At 36.3% G+C, this 20,778-nt stretch overlaps 1 protein-coding gene across 1 annotated transcript; it reads left to right on the top strand.

Moving 5' to 3' along the window:
- Nucleotides 1–13,117: 13,117 nt before the first annotated feature.
- On the top strand, nucleotides 13,118–19,297 carry ip6k2a (inositol hexakisphosphate kinase 2a). The gene is made up of 5 exons (XM_026261187.1): nucleotides 13,118–13,747; nucleotides 15,826–16,039; nucleotides 17,058–17,230; nucleotides 17,733–17,908; nucleotides 17,987–19,297. Exons 1-5 carry the CDS (start codon nucleotides 13,537–13,539, stop codon nucleotides 18,605–18,607), a joined length of 1,395 nt encoding a protein of 464 aa, XP_026116972.1. The 5' UTR covers nucleotides 13,118–13,536; the 3' UTR covers nucleotides 18,608–19,297.
- Nucleotides 19,298–20,778: the final 1,481 nt, after the last annotated feature.

Here is a 20,778-nt window from a genome sequence, read left to right as displayed (position 1 = left end):
GCTGAATGAAAAGGGAAGGGGACTTCGGGGGGATACCACTTCTGTTGAACTGAGGTTTACAGTTACCATGTCCCTTTCTATTTTTGCTTCCCTCTTCCTCCTTTATTCATTCACTCTTTGTCATTATCTCTTCTAACTAATTACATTCTGCGTAGGAAGATAAACAAACCAGATATGCCAGAGTAACACTGCGTGAAATCACATCTCAGCCACTGTTTTCTTTCCACAATCCAAGCAATGCATGAAATCATTTCTGCCTCTCTGCCAGAATGCAATGAGATCATTGCCCTTCTGTTTATTGTGTTCAGTGTTTTTGTTTTTTTAATTAACAGTGGCCCCAAAAAGTATTTGAATATTTACACTTAAAAATGATTTCACTGCATTAATGTAATTTTCAATTATTGTGTTTATTTATATGTGTACTATATATATGTGTGTGTGTGTGTGTGTGTGTGTGTGTGTGTGTGTGTTTTAAGTAAATATTATTATTATCATTATTTTAACTTTGTTGTATGTGTTGGGATCAAAAGATTGTAATCATTCTGTTTCATTTTCATTTCATTTGTTAGCTTGGATTTTTTTTAAAAGAAAGAAAATAAATATAAATAGAAAAAGTAATTCACTACTTTAGAGAACAAAATATAATTTGGAAGAATGGAAGCCTATTTTTGAATAAAACTGAAAAAGGTATTTGTGATTTTTTTTTCAAAATTCTGCAAGATATAAAATTGTAATTGCAAGCAAAGAAAATTCAGAACTGAGAAAAAAAGTCGATATTAGATGTTATTCTCATCGTGAAAACTCAGAATTAATATCAAAATTGTGAGATCTAAACACTGAATTGCAAGAAAAGAGTCAGAATTCTTGTAATTCTGTGTTTATATCTCAATAACCATTTACTACAATTATAACAAAGAAAAAGCTATTTTTACTTCTCAGAGTTGCAAGTTGAGCTATAAATTCAAAATTGCAAAAAAAAAAAAAAAACTTTGAGAAAAAAAGTTTGCAATTACTTTTTTTTATAATGTGGTTTCCATAATATCAAGCCTAGTGGCCCCTGCAAACGAATTTTCTAAATTAATCCAAAAACAATATTTTTGCATATATTTTTAAAGCCCTCTACTCATTTTAGTCTTCAAATGCTTTTTATTTTAATTTTGCAAGGTATAAATGAGTGCAAAATTGTTGGATTATCATTTACCAAAAAAAAAAAAAAACAACAACCAGCAACTAATGCCTCGTGTTCACTGGCCGTCAGGATAACAGAGAAGAACAGACAGGTGTGCTTGGAGGGATGAGAGGGGTGGGTGGCAGTAGTGTTGGATGTTTGAAGTGTGGGTGGTTATGGGTGAGTGATATTTGGAGGCTGGATGTCTGTGTGGGCTGTTGGATAAATCACAGGGTTTACTCCCTTTGTGTGAGCATGACTGCAGCTCTACTAAATTGCTCTGTATTTCTGCGTGCCCTTTCATGGGGGTTCACCATGATTATATTTAAACAGAACATGGACTGGCACACTAAAGGCCATCTCTGGCACAAAGCGTAGGCAGTCTGCTCTTCTGTGTGCTATGTTATCGCTTTGTCGGTCTCGACCATATCTTTACCATTGGTTGACCAACTTAGTAAAACAGTCCCTTGTCTGTTTTGAAATCTTAGAGGAATGCAGTGATTTGTCTGGTTCTGTCATCTATTTTAAAATGAAGAAATGCACAGTGTTGATTACTCACAGCATGGGAAGCTTGTCTTGTACACTGTGTTCCAGCTTGCAATGGCTTGAGAATAGACCACACTTTCACACCTCCAGAAAACAGAGTGGAGGAGACTATACATTTATAAAAGAGAAATCTATATTTCTGTCCATGTCCTTTCTGCAATTTCTAATTAATATGTATATATATATATATATATATATATATATATATATATATATATATATATATATATATATATATCAACACTATCATCAAAAAAATTATGCAGGTTATAGAAATGTTACAATGCAAAACTGCTGTCCATTACCACATAAAATAAGTATTTCATAAAAACAAAAACAAAAAAGTGCTATATAATTTATATATGCAAGTAACTGAAAAGGAAAAAAAACAATTACTTTAATAACTTATAACATTTTTAATTTTAGTAATGTATTTGCATATTTGCAAGAAATCATATTTATACTTTACATTAAATGTTATGGTTTCTTCACAAAAAGAATTATGCTTATACACTGTCTTTGCACTGTATTCATATTTTCATGAAATGTTAATTTAATTTTTCTTCACAAAAAATGTCTTTTAAAAAAGTATATTTACAGAATTGCTTTACAAAAATGATTAGCTTTTTTTTTTTTTTACAAAAAGATAAATTGATTTATTTGAAAAAAAGTCAAACTTAGAGCTCAAATAACACATCTTGTTTAACAAATGTAATAAGCATATTAGCATTTACACATTTGGTAGACATTAACATAAATATATACAAGCTGAAAAAATGCAAACATTTTGAAATGCCTGGCTCCTTCCAAATGCATTTTTAATCACTTTTAATCCTTATTTTAACTATAGTGCAGTAATAGACAGCCATTATTGTTTTGAATATTCCTTAAGAAATGATTTGCCATTTCAATTTTTCTTTTTCAAAAATATGCTTGAGTATGTCCTACTATGAAATCAAAGTGGCCAGCATCCTCTGCAAAACAAATTTTAAAGGGAAATGCAGTGCGTGAGTTTCATGCAACAATAATTTATGCAAATCCCCACAACATTCTGTTATTTTGCTAGTTCACCTAAAATTCTGTGCATGCTTGTCTATGTGTGAGTGTCTATGTACATCATGTACAACCAGACACAGCCAAATCAGCTCGAGTCAGCCGCTCCACACCTGTTCTGACCAGCTCACACACACAACTGCTAAGTTATGTCTATTCTCTGAGCTTGAGATATCCTCTGTACCATCTTTCCATCAAACCGCGACTCCCTGCAGAATTCAGTCCATCTGTTATGTCACGCTGACCTCTCTGCTCCAGTTTATCTCTCTCCTAAAGTTTCTCTCTCTGATCTACTCTCTTTGATACCAGCTTTCTTTAGCCCACCTGTGCCGCCGTTGTCCTCAGCGACTTTGCCATTTATCTTGCATCAAATGTATTAACACATATACCTACTCATCTTATTTCCCCTCTATTTGTCATTTACATTTTGCATCCTTCTCCCTAGTTTGGACCCTTTTTGCCACTACTGGTGAGTAATTTTTTTAGTGGGGCAATCAGGACTGTTGCATAACTGCACAGGACAGATGGACAGGTCATGTATTATTAGTATCAGACACAGTCATAAAGTAGGTTTTAATGGGCTACTGTTGCCTGATCCAAAGTAATTTGATATCGGGTGCAGAAGACATTGTCGAGAGACTTATGAGTGACAGACTTATTGTTTGAGGAGATGGACGATACAGGATATGAACAAGAGATGTAAGATGATTGCAGGGTGTGGTTTACCAAGTTCTTAGCAGGTTGTGCATCGTGACTCATGGTAATTCTTAAAATTCTGTTATCATAGCTGGCATATTGCATTAGCTATTTTTGTGTGTGTATGGACCTAATCTTAGCAGTTCATATCTTCTGGTTCTTCCATAGAAAGAGAAGTTACACAAGCATCACAATTACAGTATTACTCAAGCTTAGGGTTAAGGGTTTAGAACAAACCACTAATTCTAAGAATTACGCTTCGGTGCGTAATATGCATCATTTGTGCAACAGACCTAAAACAGTGAAGTTATTTTCAAAACTTTTAGCTTAGCTGATAAATCTATATATATATACACAAAATTTAATATAGTAACCAACCAGACAGCAACATGGTACTCTGAAGTTTAGGATAACTGTACAAAAACTTTAGCAACTTTTAGCACCCAAGACACCCTAGCAACCTTACAGCAATGAGCTAAAAATAAAGCTTATTTCCAAATGTGCTGAAAACACTGAAAATCTCAGTAATCAATTTTGTATTGCTGCATCTTGTGAAAAATTAGATGTTTTTCTATCCTAGGAAATGATGCAACACATTACAAAGGCTAGATAACAACATATTACACAGTAGTCTGAACTGAAATTGTTGCACTTCTGTCCAACCTGGCCTTGGACTGATTTTCTGCCTTTCATTTGCTACTGTTTATGATCATTTCTTTTCAAACATGCACAAGTAAATAACAGAAAAGTCACTGTCACTGTGTGATCAAAATAACATGCAATGATCACAGTGGCTTTATTACTCTCAAGCACACATGAATGTTATACTTCAAAGGTGTTGGCTGGATTCTGATTCTGAACACATGTTTGTGTTGTATGACCTGTTTGTGTGCCTGAGTTTATGCACATCTCCCTGTGAACGTATTCATAGTTGGCAGAGTGGGGATTCTGTATTTTTCCACTGTGCCTGCTGCAGCCCATAGACACTCAGCATTTGGTCTCAGGTGTGCCGTGCCTGCTGGGACCCAGCCAATCAGAACATCAGCACCCTTCCTCAAAAACAATCAACAGCCAATCAGAACATCCACAGTCTCAAACAGCTACTTGGCTGCAGTACAGGGCCTCATATCACCTTCTCAATATCCATCACATCAATGATACCTTCCTCACACATCCACACTTACATACAGGGACAAGTGAAAGAAAGAATGGTTATTAATCAAACAAAAAGTAAAAATTACATAAAAATAATAATAATAACTCAAACTATATGTAAATTTATTACATTATAATAGACCAAGCCTTTCAAATCTTTTCTGCTCATCTAAATGTAGTTCCATGGTTTCCGTTTGTGTGTGTGTGTGTGTGTGTGTGTGTGTGTGTGTGTGATCTTTGGGTCTGTTTACCTGTTTATCCAGGAGCAGCTCTATCAGTTTGGGATTTTTAATTCATTTCAGGGAGTCTACTCGTCTGAACGGTTCATTTATTTGAATTAACCGAATACAAAAAAAAACAAAAAAGAACTCCTGCGAAAAATGCTGATAACTTGCTTCCACTTGTGTGCAGCTTGTTACAGAACCGAGTTCTGATTGGCCAATCGCCGTTATTCATGAATTATCTTAATGGTGGATGGTGGTTTTACTGTGGGGATGCTTTCTGTAATTTCTTCCCTAAGAATATCTAAGATTCCTCAAAGGAAAGGAGTGCACAGATGCAGCCTTAGGATATTTTCACAACCTAAATTGACTTTGCATGCAATTAAACTCTGGTTCACTGAGTACAATGCATTATATCACACCCAGAACACAGTGTCAACAGTACAAACAAACATAATGTAAAGTACACACTTAAAGAGCGAGAGAGTTTTTCAACAAAACAGGTGTGTACCTGTGAGGGCAATTAAGGTTTATTAACTGTAAGATACCAAATGAAACTGCTTTTGAAGCATGAATAATTGGTGTGGCCATTTTAATATGATCAGATTTCCATGTAAAAATTTAAAAGCTTATCTTAGGTTACAGTCTGTCTGTAAGATATCTCTTTCTAACCGCACGTGAGATCACACTTTAATTCACTCTGAGCTCACTCTGGTTTCACACTTTCACCTTTTCCCCTCCTTCTTGTTTTTCTTCATCACATCTGGCTTTGCATATAGGCCACTGGCAATTGATGGCTTACCTATTAAATATAGATGATCACATTTTACTTGTTTTTTTTCCATGACACATTGCCCTTGGCTTGCTAACTGGAGGGATTTTTAACATGCTATTTTATGTAAAGTGGATTATGAAACAGTAATTTTTGTGAAAAGCACTATATGTAACCAGCCTGACATGTGTGAAAGAATAATTAAGGTGGAGTTAATTAAATATCCATCTGATGTAACAAAAGCTGATGCACAAATAAAAACTGTTTCAAAACATAACAAATGACTTGGCATTAGATCATCTAATTAATTATTTAGAAACATATGCAAATTCTGCTGTAAAAAAAAATTATTTATATTGGTGGTTTGAAGGGATTTAGATAGATAAATTATAAAGACAAACTATCAAAGAAAATAATATGCAATGAAATAGTAGACCATGACGTTTTTTTTTTCCTTTAAATTGAATTTCATTCAAAAATTGAATTTCATGAATTATTACAAAGATACTAACTGTATTAAAGATTAATTCTGATGTAAAGACTGAAATAGTATTGTATTTTTGAAAGTACACCAATAAACTGTTTTTTTTCTCACAAAAAATAGTTTACATTGCCTCTTTCCCATAAGAAAATGTAATATATGTAAATATACACATATGTACATGTCATGTACATATTGTAATACATTTAACTTTTTAATACATGTTGATATTATATAAATAAATATAAAATAATAGACATGTATTGAAAATGTTATTACAAAAACATAAACATACAGATCTCTGAATATATGTTATTTTAATAGATTTACATATATAAATAAAATTTATATTGCATGTTGACATATATTTGCTATATAATCGTTTTTAAAAAAATCATCATGTATCTTCCATACGTTATTATCTTCTTGATATTAGACAATATATGTCATATATCCATATTTCTGTCTTTTCATCGCCAGCTGTAGTCTGACCTTTTGTAAAATGTATAAGTCTTTAAAAAATAAAAGGAAAGCCAGACTTTGCCTTGGCATGTACAGTATTTAGGTTATGGTGAGTAGGTGAGATGCCAATCAATATTGCTAATAAATCTGCTCTTATTATCCCTCACGTGAGCATCGGGTGTCAGTGCTCTGGAATTCACCCCCTTAATTGTCACCATTCAACTTGAGACTCTCTGTATCTCTCACCTTTAGTGCTAAATTCTAGTTGAGCAAACGACACCAGGTGCGTGCTTATAATCTGTCTCTCTTTATTGACATTCTGTAGATTGTGTTACTGAGGCCACAATCCACACACGTAGACATGGTATCATGGGGTATTACAAGTTTCTATCCATCTATTGCCCATTCTGTGAGAAAATAAAACATATGATATTATATTATTTCTTAAATTAAATAACTACCATTTTATGTAGCATATTTTATATATTTTATATTCAATGAACAATCAAAAATCATCCACTTGCATATAATAGATAGGTACACAGGACAATAAGACCAAAAAAGTCAAAATTATATGAATTAATATTTTTCCCCAAAATAAAACATATGATATTATATTATTTCATAAAGTAAATAACTACCATGTATATATATATATATATATATATATATATATATATATATATATATATATATATATATATATATATATATATATATATATATATTTATTTATTTATTTTTTTAAACTAGGCAAAAAATATATATATTTTAATGAATCGTTAATGTGTTTCTTGTATTTGTGCTGTAGCTTATAAACAGTTAAATATATTTTATTTATTTATTGTTTATTGTTGTTTTAGTCACAGTGTTTTAGAGTACAGGCATTTTTCTGCAATGTTCTGCAGGAATGTCATGCTATTGTATAATACAAAATGTATCAACTCGGTCAAATGTGGCAGCAGTGGGTAACCATGGAGACTAGAGAAATGTCTTCAAGTGTCTTAGGAATCCACTTTCCAGCTCTGTTGTAAGTACTGAAATGCACATGTTGACCATACATGACTATAGAAAAAACCCATTTCTTTAATATAAAGCAGACTTTCCAATGCATCATATGAGAGAGTTTAAAATGTATCTGAATTACTAATGATATGACTAATGTGGAATGAACTGATTCACTAAAACGAATCAGACTTTCTTCTCTACATATGACTAGTTTACAATAAACTGATTCACTAAAATGAATCAGATTTTTTCTTAGTTTGTAATAAACTGATTCACTAAAATGAATAATATTTTCATAGTTTGTAATAAACTGATTCACTAAATGAATCAGATTTTCTTAGTTTACAATAAACTGATTCACTAAAATGAATCAGATTTTCTTCGTTTGTAATAAACTGATTCACTAAAATGAATCAAATTTTCATAGTTTGTAATAAACTGATTCACTAAATGAATCAGATTTTCTTCGTTTGTAATAAACTGATTCACTAAAATGAATCAGATTTTCTTAGTTTATAATAAACTGATTCACTAAAATGAATCAGATTTTCTTAGTTTACAATAAACTGATTCACTAAAATGAATCAGATTTTCTTAGTTTGTAATAAACTGATTCACGAAAATGAATCGGAATTGTCAATGCTACATATGATAGATGATTTATAATAGAGATTCTATTATGTTTATGCTATTTTTGTCGCTGTTGACATTTTTTTATTTTCATTATATACTGTGATAAGCTTCTTCCTTAACATATTATCAAGCTGGGGACATTTGATCCCCACAGTAGGCAAAACCTGACCCACACACAGGACTGACAGTATGTTCACATCTCAGCAGGATATGCTATTCTCCAAGGTAGGGTGGAGAGCACTCAGGAAGTTTCAAAAGCTTTGTCTTAGAGAGGATGTATTTGTTCAGGCCAACGACCCTTCATAAAGACATCAGGACACACTCTCACTGTATCCGGCATGTGGCTTATTTTAAATCAGCTGCTGTATGTGTCATGATCTCGCCAGCTCAGGGGGGGCTTCATACTGTATATAGACAGATGTAAGGGATATTCTGGGTTAGATGTGTTGACATTGAAGATGGATTATCTCAGAGTCATGTACATGTGTTTACTGCACGTGATGGATTGTTTTCATAGTGTGGACGAGCGAAGTCAAAACTGAAGACAACTTTAACATCCAGGCAATCGTTTAAGATGCTCTAAAGACACCAGTCAAGAAATGCATCATATGTTTTACAAAGGTTTATTAAAATTAAAAAGCCACAGAGTTTTTAAGATTATATTACCTGATTCTTCAGCTATTTGTATATGCTGCTGTAAACTTATAGAGCATAGGTAATTTATTTAAATGGTCATTTTATTATTTAATTTTCATGTCCAATTGACTAGTTTTATGGCAACGTTTTTTTTTTTTTTTTTAAATGGGGTTATATTAGTGACAGATAATTAAAGGTTTAGTAAACGAAATGCTGTTTGAAATATATGTACCATGTTATCATTTAGTAGTGGTGTGTATACAGTATACAGTGTGTGTGTGTGTGTGTGTGTGTGTGTGATTTAATTAAAATATAATCCACCTCTATTAAAAGACTGTGGAAAAACTGTGCTATTATTAGGCACTGTGTGAGAATATATGTACTGTTCAGGTATTATTCAGTGACCTGTGCAGATTTGCTCTGAGCTGTCTTGTAAATAGACTTACCTTGAGCCCAACTATTTTCCATTCAGTGCAGGACGTGGCTGTTTAGGCATCTTTGGCTACGGGCCTGTATTGTTGTCAGGTTTGGCAGGTCAGTTTGATTTGTACTTAGAGTATGATCTCACCGCTGAGCAGAAGTGTTTGAGTATAGATCAAAATTCCTCAGGTGACTTTATAGTCTTTTTATGGTGCACGTTTTTCTATTGCTTTCCCTCTAACTATACCAGCTGTCCCATATATTGGTTTTAAGGTATGTCAGTCAACACCTTCTCATTTACCCCAAACTAATCCATCCTTACTGCTCATGCCACTGTCATCACGTGGGCAAAATCAGGAGGATTTGGTCCCCCTTGGTTCCTCAATGTCATCCTATACACTCTTAATTTCTCTCTCTCATGCACACACAAACACAAAAATGTGGATTCTGTGGACGTCATATCCAGTCATTGCTCTCTAATTGCTAAAAGAGATTCAAAACACACGAGGAGAATAAATTATACAACTGTATTACTTTTGTATGTGATATTTTGCGTGCACTAACCACTAGTGAATCCTTAGAATGCTGAATTAGATTATATAAAGTGTATTTGTATATATTTAAATTGAGTCATTTTCCTTCTCTTCAGAGGTAACAAACCTTGTTTTCTGAGTTATTGCTCATTGCATTATTCTCAATGAATTTCACAATCAGTTTTCTTGCAAAAGTTCACATATCTCTGAAATATCAGTGATTATTTAGCACAGTGGTAATTAAAATATGTGTGCCAGGACTAGACTTTAATTATTAAGAATTGATTGGATGATGAAAAGTAGTCTCTTATTACAGGTTGAGGAAGAGGAAAAATAAGAGCTCTTGTATTATCGAATAAACAAAAAATTAAAAAAACCATTCCTTTAAATTATGGTTTGTGGAAAGATTATTTAGATACATATTTGTTCTTTAATAATATGCACTGAAACATCATGCACACTAAGACCAGGACATAAAGAAAGGAATTGTATAAAGAAGAGAAATAGAATCAATTTAAATTTTATTTAATTGGCAAAGACTTTGCTACACATCTACACATCAGTGTTCATAACTACATGCTAACACGTACTCTTTGTCCTGGATCGATGATGCCAATCTGCACATCAATCCCAGTGTCTTTACCCATTGATAGACACATTGAGAGATTAGCATGGCCCAAATCGCATTAATGTCTCACCTGTCTCCATTCATGAAGCCCAGTCTTTGCCTTGGCTTTGACCTCCAGTTCTTACTGGGTTACAGGGCAGACTGTGCCCCTACAGTCTTCATTTGCAGACACGATGTACCAAGTCTGAAAGTGAATTAAGAGGAGTTGAGTGCTGCCTTGGCATTGTCCGTGGTTTAATGCCCTTGTTAGAACTCTGCCAAAAGTGCCACAGGTAACTTATCACTAATCTGGTGCTCTCATTCTCATTCGGGTCTCAGATTTACACTGCCAAAGCTCAGAATGTTACATATCTCAGAATGTATTCCAGCTGCAAGCAACTGATGAAACTCTCTGATCCTTCTCAGATCAGTAAGTAGGCTGGTGTTTCACTCTGTTGTCAGTTTTAATTGTCTCCTGCCCTTTTTCACTACTTAACTGGAGGTCAGTGTTGTTTAAACATTTGTAAAGGCAATGGTCTTTACAGATCTTAACAGCAGCATATCTGGTTAGCTCTATGATGAATTACTTATCATTTAGCAGATGCTGTTTAAATAGCATAATAAAAATATCAGGCACAGGAGCCATTTGGGGTTATATACCCTATTTAAAGGCACAGTGGTTCTCTCAGGGATTTTCAATTTCACAGGTTTCAAAGGTCTCTGTGATCAAAGCGTCAGGGCTGTGCCACTGGATAAAACCTTTAATCGCTGGTATACCACCCCTCAATTTGCATTTGTTCCATTAATGAATAAATGAATTGTGTGGCCCTTTGACACTGCCATGCTCACATTCTCAAGCATGGTAATGATGTTTTAATGTTTAAAGCTCTGTAGCATAGAAAATGCTGCTAATGCAATAGAGATTTCAGTGAAGAACAACTTAAATGTGTTCTCACTCAATGCTATTTTGGCTTCAGAACAACATGAGGATTTTTAAATGTAATAAATATGACAGAATTTAAATTGAAATCTTTTTAAATATCTAAATAAAATTAGACAATGGCTAAAACTAATAGAGCTCCATCTCTGTCTGAAGTCTCTGAAATAATATTTAATAATAAAAATCTATCTGGCTGTCTTGGACATTTCAATAAAAAGGAGGTCCCTGCTTTGTAGTAGTTTTTGATGTTTTTCATTCTTCTCTCGCACTTTTTCCATGGCCCATTTTCCACTCGTGAGTTACAGCAGGCGGGATTAGAGAGAGAGATTAAAGTCAAATCTGCTGCTTGTGGTCCAACACTACTGTAAACCTCATGATACACATCCATCCTCCTTCAAACTATGTGCATTTCTCTTTCTCTGAGGAAAATCATGTATCCAGATTATTTCATTAACTTTATGTTAGTAAAAAATAAAAATAAATAACACTGACACAATACCTCAGTGCTCTCAGTTCCTCAGAAAACAAACATCTGTCCATAGGCAGGTGAGACAAATTTCATTTAGTTTGCTGAACGATTTACACTGAAGCACACAACAGTAATCCCCTATACCCCGAGGGCCACTGATATCATGTTTCACCTGTTTTTCCTCTCATTTGCCAGGTTCCTATTTGCACAGAAAATATCACACTAGTACTATAATAGAATTTCATATGCATTTTCTTTATAAAAAAAATATATATATATATATATATATATATATATATATATATATATATATTGTTTTTAATGTGCAGGCCACAGTTGCATTTGTCTTGCACAATAGGGAAATACAGATATTATGTATGTATACAATGTGTTATGTGAATATTATGCCATGCCAAATTTGGATTTATAGTGCATCCAGCAGCATCAGGTAAAGCAATATGTAGCTTTTATAGCAAAACTCAGCTGTGTGACTGTTCATATCATCATAAAATATGTAAACTATATTACTGCAAAGCTCTCTAAAGTTGAATAGCCTACAGCTAAGTCCAATTTTATCCACATACATTATGGTATACTCATGAAGTATATAGTATATAGCAAATCTCAACTGCCTGACTGTTGCAAAAATGTAATCTTATCACACACAGCTCTATGTAAAGTTGGATAGGCCTGTAGTATATATCCAACTTTATACTCAAGCAAAGCAATAAACAGTAGGCCTTGTTGAGATAATCACACAATGTAAAGTTTATAAAAGGCTATGAAAGGCATGAAGACATTAAGACATTATAAAAAATTATCATCATTTATGTTAAGCAGCTTAGAAACGATGTGTATTGAGAAAAAGCGCTATATAAATAAAACGTAGAAAAAAAACTGTTTATTGTTAATTGTTTTTTCTTTGACTTCTTGGCCAAGTCAATGTTATCTGCTAGTTTATTATAGTTTTCGTTTAATTTAGAACATTTTTATTTCTGCTTTTTCGTTTCCTGTCCCCCCTAAACTGCAATGTTCTTCATGTTTGCGTCGTGACCCTTGTGAGTGCTTTAAAGTGTGCACTTTACCAGCTTCCTAAGACATCCATGTCACAGGGAGAAAAACAGCTGAGTCGCTCAGCTCCCCCTCCCCTCAACCCCAGACTGTTTTCCATCTACATCCTCCCCTCCCCCACCCTTCCTCGCTCTTTGTTCGCATTCCGTCCTCTCCGCTTGTTGCCACCCTACACCGTTTCCGGCGCTCTGATTGGTCGAGTTTGTGTTAGAGGCGGAGCAACTGATGCAGCGCTGACATTTTGTCGGTTCGGCAAGCGCTTAGGGTATCAGTAGAAGAGCTTCCGAGAAAGCGGCTGACACTCGGGCGTTTAAGCTGCTCTTTCTCGATTAAAATCCCCTAAATTTCGCTCCTTAGAATAACTAGAAGAAGATACAAACTAGATTATTCCTGTCGTAAAAGAAAGGATTGAATCCAAACACAGAGCTGTGTTCTATCTTCTGTCGTGTAGCCTTTCTTCCTCCTTCCCGTTTCTTTTGTTTATGTACCGCAGTGTCCTGCTGCACGACGGAGAATACATCACTGACGGTTAATAAACGATAGAGTGAATCGAGATAAACGAAAGACAGAAAGAAAAATACTGAGACCATCTCGTCCTTTTCATCCGTCTACACGTCTTGTGGTGTCCAGCTGGACCAGGAGCGAGAGTCTAATGCCCCCGGAGGATGAGCCCAGCCATCGAGGGGATGCAGACAGAGCCGCAGGGGTATTTGGGCAAAGGGGTGCTCCTTGAGCCCTTTGTGCACCAGGTGGGGGGACACTCGTGTGTGCTCCGCTTCGGGGAGCAGACAATATGCAAGCCCCTTATCCCCCGGGAGCACCAGTTTTACAAGAGCCTCCCTGCGGCTATGCGGAAGTTTACACCGCAATATAGAGGTAAGTAGCTACTAATGTGACGCCTTATTCCTCTTTCCTGGCTGTTAAAGCCATTCTTTTCTTCTTCATTACTGTCTTTCGCATACAATGTGATATTTCGGTGTGTTAGACTGTAAAAATATCTTCATGTTCAATGAAGGCCAGCACTGCTGCTGTGTTTGCGTCTTAACGCTATTCTCCTGAAGGTGGCGCTGTTGTAATTCTTCAAAGGACAGTTCACCCAAAAAAAGACAATTCTGCTATTATTTATTCACCCTCATGTTGTTGCAAACCCGTGCCGTGTGTCTGTTTTCATTTAGTGGAAACAGACACCTGCCAGTCACGTTCATTGTCGTTTACATTGAATGTGAATGGTTACAACCATCACCTTTCTGTTTTATAGAAGTTTATATTTCTTTAAATATTTAGGTATAGTGTCTTTGTAAATGTCCCGTTTCGGTAGGGCCCCTTAAAGGTAAGTTATTGGCAAGACTGTACTTTAACGCATACACCTGTCAGGGTACGATTGAAGATACCTGAATGTGGAGCGCATTCCAGCTTAAAAAACTTGAAAAGCGGCAGCAATGACAAGTTTGTTGTTTTTCTGGACCCAAAGACTGCTGACATGACGTCATAGACTGCCTCCCACACACTTTGCTGTCATTCCTGAAGAAACACCTGGAAAAACAAGTTCAACCGGCTTCGTTTTTGCTTATGTCCGTCTGTCTCATTTCTCTCTCTCTATTCTTCCAAACACAGAGACACACAGCCCAGTTTGGATGCACACTGCAGTATCCATACATTTTAAATGGGCTGTTTTCCAGTGTGTTAAGTGTGCAGGACATATGTTTTTTATTGGGTAAGGTTGGGGGGATGGGTGTGATGTCAAAACAGAAGCACGGGCATCTTTGTGGTTGTTTATGGTGTCTTGAAATGCATTTCTATCCTTTTCTTAATGGTAGGAAGCTATTGTCAATAAAAATTTACTGAGTGTGTGTTTTAATATTCTGAATTTGAAGTCAGTGCGAGACTCTGGCTATGTTTTTTGCATCATGCTCTGTTGTTTTGAAAATAATGCTTTTAAATTTCTTTATAAATATATATACATTTTTTAATGCTTCATTAAACAAATCTCATTTTCTGTAATAAAAAATGCTGATGAAATATGACTTACATGAACATTTTTTTGTTCTGTCTTTTAAAAAATATTGTTTGAATTATTTGTATTTTTTTACATTGTTATATTAAAAATACTTATATAATAATGTAACTGAGAATGATAAAAAAAATCAAATTTGTAAAATCTTTATTTTAATTCAAATTTTTTATCTATTTAACTTTTTCATGACTTTATCCCTTTTAGCACTCTTTCTTCTCTCAGAATAAATTTTTTATATTTATTTAGTGCAAAAGATGTTTCTTGTGTATATCTCTGGGGCTGTCTTTCAGGTTTATAATTTATTTTTGTAATTCGTGCGGTGTTTACATGTGATGCCTTCATTTTTTTTGTCAGGTTTTGATGCACTGTGGTTTATGGATGCTCTTGAATTAGAGTCATGATGTGACATGATCTTTGACAATAAATAGTGTTGGTTTCATCATATCTTTAGCCTCTTGTCATTTATTTACTGGCTGTTTTCCTTCTTGTGTGGCATTGATTAAATGGAGGTTTGATGTGGTTTGCTGTGACAGATTCAGAAATCTGATCCAGTGAAACCGCTCCTGTACATTGGCTGTTGCTGTTGTTGTTGTTGTTTGATAGACTTCTCTCTCTTCCCAACCCTCAGCCTTCTTTGCTTCCTCCCTCTCTTTTTCAAGAATTTCTGTCTCGTTTGTTTATGGATTGTGTGATTCCTATCAGGTTAGGAGCAGCCCGTGCTGTCGGCTCAGTAGCTTTTGTTAAAGACTGGCGAGCTTTTAAGCGCAAAAAAGAGAAGTGGGTAAGAGATGTTAAAGATTTCCCAGACAGTTTACTTTAAGCTCGGATCTCTGTCTACTTCCTGTTTGCTGAAGTGAAGTTATTATGAGTTCACCTCTGACCTCATTCTTTTTTTTTTTTTTTTTTTCTCCTTTTCCATATCTCTCTCATCTGTCTGCAGGTGTGGTCTCGGTGAGTTTTGAGGAGGATGAGGAAGGAAATTTGTGTCTTATTGCATACCCTCTGCACAGTGAGCTTGGGGACTTGGAGAACGTGGACCCCTCGGCAGACCTGGAACCCAATAACAAAATAAAATGGGTCAGTAAGATGCTGCTGGACAATGAGGGCTACAGCAAGGACCGGTCCAGACATGCTCAGAAGGACAAAGACAAGAGGTGAGGGGGCGGTAACATCAGATTGCGCAGGTGTCCTAGCAATATGCATAACATATGCAAAAGTACTTTTGAAGAATTGAAACATAGAAGTGGTGTTAATGGCCCTAAATTTTTAATGCAGTACTAAAAATTTAGCAATTTAAATTAGTCACAATTTTTATCAGAAAAATCACAATTATATTTTCCCATAAATTGTTCAGCGCTACTACCTCCTAATAACTGTTTAGACATGTGCTAAAAAACACTTAGAACAGTTAGCAACCAAATGGCACAGATGTGACAACTACCTGTTACGTTGTAGCACAATTTTGCATGAATAAACTCTGTAAAAAAATTGTATTTAGATCAAAATGTATCCATTTACCAGAGACTGCAGGGAGGTTCAGAGTCTTTCTCAAGGACAACAGTACTGACAAATCACGTACTGTTTCTTGCCGATCGAACCAGCAGCTTTTCAGTTAGCAGTCTTAAGCTTTAATGCCTAGGCCACAATACCCGACATCTCTTGAATAATACTAGCCTGTGTTCTCCTGTAATAATGGCCCTGCTAAGTACTTGTCTGACTCAATGAGAATGTGACCGATCGCAGCGTCCTTGTCGTCATGAGGAGGCACTGAGCGCACTGACCTACAGAACACCCAGCTGGGCAGAACAGATGCACTCTCAGCTGCTGGCAACCAGACTGGTTCAATTGTGTGTTTTGAGCCAAAGTTTGGCAAGAGGTTATGTAACAAGCGTAGCTTTGTGACTTAGAAGTGACCTCAGTGTGACCAGGGAGGGGGTGAAAGGCTAGATGAGAGGCATTTGTTCTTTGTGGGGGGATTTAGGATTTTAGGAATCATGGGTATTGACCCACCTCAACAAGCCTTGGGGTGTAGCACAAACGGCACAGGACGAGTTTCACGCCAAAATTGAATATTAAACCTAAGGAATTTGTTTAGATCTCTTAATACAAGTTCTACCAAGTTAGCCGTAATCTGTGTGTCAGGCTGACCGAGCTCTATCCACACCCCTCCAGTGTCAAACGCGAGGAGGAGCTGGAGTGGCTTACGCAGGCCGAGGTGTTCTACTACAGCCTGGAGAGGAGCAATGCTGCCGGCCCTCAGCTCAAGCACAACCCCTGGAGCCTCAAGTGCCACCAGCAACACCTGCAGAGGATGAAGGAGAATGCAAAACACCGCAACCAGTACAGTATCCTTCAATGCTGCCGCAAACAAAGCTGGAATGGTCTAACCTTCTCCTTTTAGAAATTAATACTTTTATATGGCAAGGATGCTTAAATTAACGTTAAATGAATTCAAAGTGACAGTAAAGACATTTATGATGTAATAAAAGATTTCTATTTTAAATAAATGCTGTTCTTTTGCTTTCTATTCATCAAAGTATCTTGGAAAAAAAAGATTATGACATAAAAGTGTAAGTTTGTTTTTAATACTGATAGGGCTGCTCCGATCGTTAATGCTAATCAGCGGTAAATTCCATCAGGTGCATGCTTTCACATAGAGCAGCTGTTACTACACAGAGCCGTTGTTAACTGAGAAGATGCGCCAATAAACGCTGAAAATGAAGTGGATCTTCACAGTTATAGATAAAACATGCCTATTTATTCTGCAGAAAAACAAAGTTTAATTGTAGAGCAATACTGAAAAGAAAGGAGAATCTATGTTTCCCTTAACCCAGAACCTCCCTTCAGAATTCATCCTGTTGGAGAACCTGACATGGCGCTACACAGTTCCATGCGTGCTTGATCTGAAGATGGGCACGAGGCAGCACGGGGACGACGCCTCTGAGGAGAAGAAGGCTCTCCAGATCCGCAAGTGTCAGCAGAGTACCTCCGCCAGCATCGGAGTGCGCCTCTGCGGCATGCAGGTTAGTGCAGCTCTTGAGCGTAATTCCATAATATTAGAAGCATGTTTTATTCACACGCTATTCTTCGCCCTCCTCCAGGTCTACCATTCAGACACAGGGCAGCTCATGTTCATGAACAAGTACCACGGCCGCAAGCTGACTCTGTCCGGCTTCAAAGAGGCCATCTTTCAGTTCTTCCACGACGGGAGGCGCCTAAGACGCGAGCTCCTGTCGCCGGTGCTGCGGAGGCTGCGAGACATGCAGGCGGCACTGGAGGCCTGCGAAAGCTACCGCTTTTACTCCAGCTCACTCTTGATAATATACGACGGAGACCCTCCGCGATCACGCCACTCCGCAGAGGATGGGCTTTCGGAAGAGGAGGACGAGGAAGATGACGACGAGGAAGAAGAAGAAGAGGAGGAGGAGGAGGAAGAGGAGGAGGGTGGTGCTTTTGGATTCCCTCACGGTGCAGGTGCAGCTAGCAGCAGTAGCAACAGCGGTGCTTGTGGCGGCACCAGCAGCTCTGCTGTGCTGCGACGCATGGCCAGGCCAGACAGCGGCCCGGCGGTGGATGTTCGCATGATTGACTTTGCTCACACCACGTGTCGACACTACGACGAGGACAGTGTAGTCCACGAGGGACAGGACAGCGGTTACATCTTTGGATTGGAGAACCTCATCACCATAATTTCGGAACTAGAGGACCACAGCACAGATTAAACCCCAGCTTTGTTCAAACCAGCATGGCGTTCGAATGGGAAAATGTTTCTTTCTCTTTCTCTTCCTCATTCTTTCAATCCCTTGAAACGTTCAGCTCTCAAAGCTCCACCTGTTCAGTTGTTTTTTGTGTTGTAGAGGATTAAAAAGGGTCGAGAAGCTAACATCAAGTCATCACACGATCTGCTTCCTCCATGTTTAGTAGCTTTACTCACTTCCCCCATGTACTGTTACAAGGTTGCTGCCGTTTCCCTTTTTGTTCTATTTATTGAGGAATGGTTATTTACCGAAAAGGACCTGATTTCGTTCCCGTCCTCATTCCTTGAGAAGGGTCTTGAACTTTGATTAGCTTCGGAGCGCTCCTTGTTTGATGGTGGTGAAAAGAAAGACTGTTATCGCTCTACAGCACCCTCCCCTCGCACCTTTACCCATCGTGCAGAGACAACTATATTCAGATAGTTAGTTGACATACAGAGACGATAATAAAGCTTTATTTATTTGTCATATTTCCTAAATAAACTAAAAAGAAAAAACATTGAAAAAGTGAATGGAGCTTTGAAAACTACATTCCATGTTATTAATGTTACAATAATGATATTAATAAATATTATTATTTGACATGTTCAGATACCTCTATCTTATATCTGTCATTCACGGTATGTTGGAGAAAAAATAAAACTTGTTTGTGTTAAATTCTGGTCTCGTACTGTGAATTTGTTTTTTTTTTTTGTTTTTTTGCAAGATGTTCTGTATCTTGTATATCAAATTACAGCAAGTCACTATTAGTCACTAAAACCCAGTTTGGGTCTTGAGCTGTAGATGCTAAATAAAGAATAGTGCAATAAAAAGTATTAAAGGGGTGGCTCACCAAAACACTACATTTCTGTTATTAATTACCCACATGCCCTTCCAAACCCGTAAGACCTTATTCATTTTTGGAGCACAAATTAAGATGTTTTTAATGAAATCCTAGAGCTTTCTGACCCTCCATAGACAGCAATGCAACTGACATGGTCAAGGCCCAGAACCATAGTAAGGACATTGTAAGATAGTGACATCAGTGGTTTTGTGTAATTTTATGAAGCTTCAAGAAAAAAAAATTGTGTGCAAAGAAAACAAAAATAATGACTTTATTCAATGATTTCTTCTCTCTCCGGACAGTGTGCCCTATGCATGTTTTACGTCAACAGCATCACACGCATGCACACGCAAGCTTCATAAATTACAGTTGAACCGTTGATTACATTATTTTAATCAAGTCCTTACTTTGTTTCTGTGCCTTGATCGTGGTAGGACCCTTGCTGTCTAAGGAGGGTCAGAAAGCTTTAAATATTTCATCACAATATTTTAATTTGTGTTTGGAATGACATGAGGGTGAGTAATTAATGACAACATTTTCATTTTTGGGTGAACTATCTCTTTGAGAGATAGAATTGGTCACAAAACTAATGTTTATTTTTACATAAACTTACTCAGGATGTTTTCTTTAGCTTTCACAGTCAATAGATAGCAGAAAATCGCTCTACTTTATCACAAGTTTTAAGGATGCTAATGTCTTGCCCTGTGTGAAACTTTTAACACAGGGTGTCCTGACCAAGTGGCCTGACCTTTTCCTCTACTGGCTGTTTGAGAATTTAGACGCTTGTCTAGGTTACAAATCGACCTGTATCACTCACAGAATGACGCACATGTAAAACAGACATGCATTATCAGACAGCACTCTTTAAGCTTGGGGCTAGTTGTCATGCTTTTTTCTCCAGTGAATAATTAGAGTAAAAAATGTGATGGTTTATTATAGAATCAATAATAAGATTTCAAATTATGACCAACCCAAATCAGCATGATTTCTTAAGGATAATTTGACACTGAAGACTGGACTGAAAACTCAGCTTTGCCATCACAGAAAAAAATAATGCATTTTAAAATATATTAAAATAGAAAGCAGTTATTAAATTGTAATGAAAAGAACATTAAATTGTAATGTTAAAGAAAAGTACAGTTTTACTGTATTTTTGCTCAGGTAAATGCAGGCTTAGACACTTATTTAAAAATTAAAAATAAACAACCTTCTCGCAACCTTTGCTCGGCAATATAATAATATTTAATACTCAAATGGACTCAAATGTCTCCTAAAACTGTGCTAGATTTAGTGAATTGTGGTCCATGAACAGTTG

The sequence above is a fragment of the Carassius auratus genome, chromosome 6 (genome assembly GCF_003368295.1).
Source record: "Carassius auratus strain Wakin chromosome 6, ASM336829v1, whole genome shotgun sequence".
NCBI lineage: Eukaryota > Metazoa > Chordata > Actinopteri > Cypriniformes > Cyprinidae > Carassius > Carassius auratus.
The sequence above is the reverse complement of the archived record's forward strand: the minus strand, read 5'-3'. Positions and strand labels throughout refer to the sequence as shown.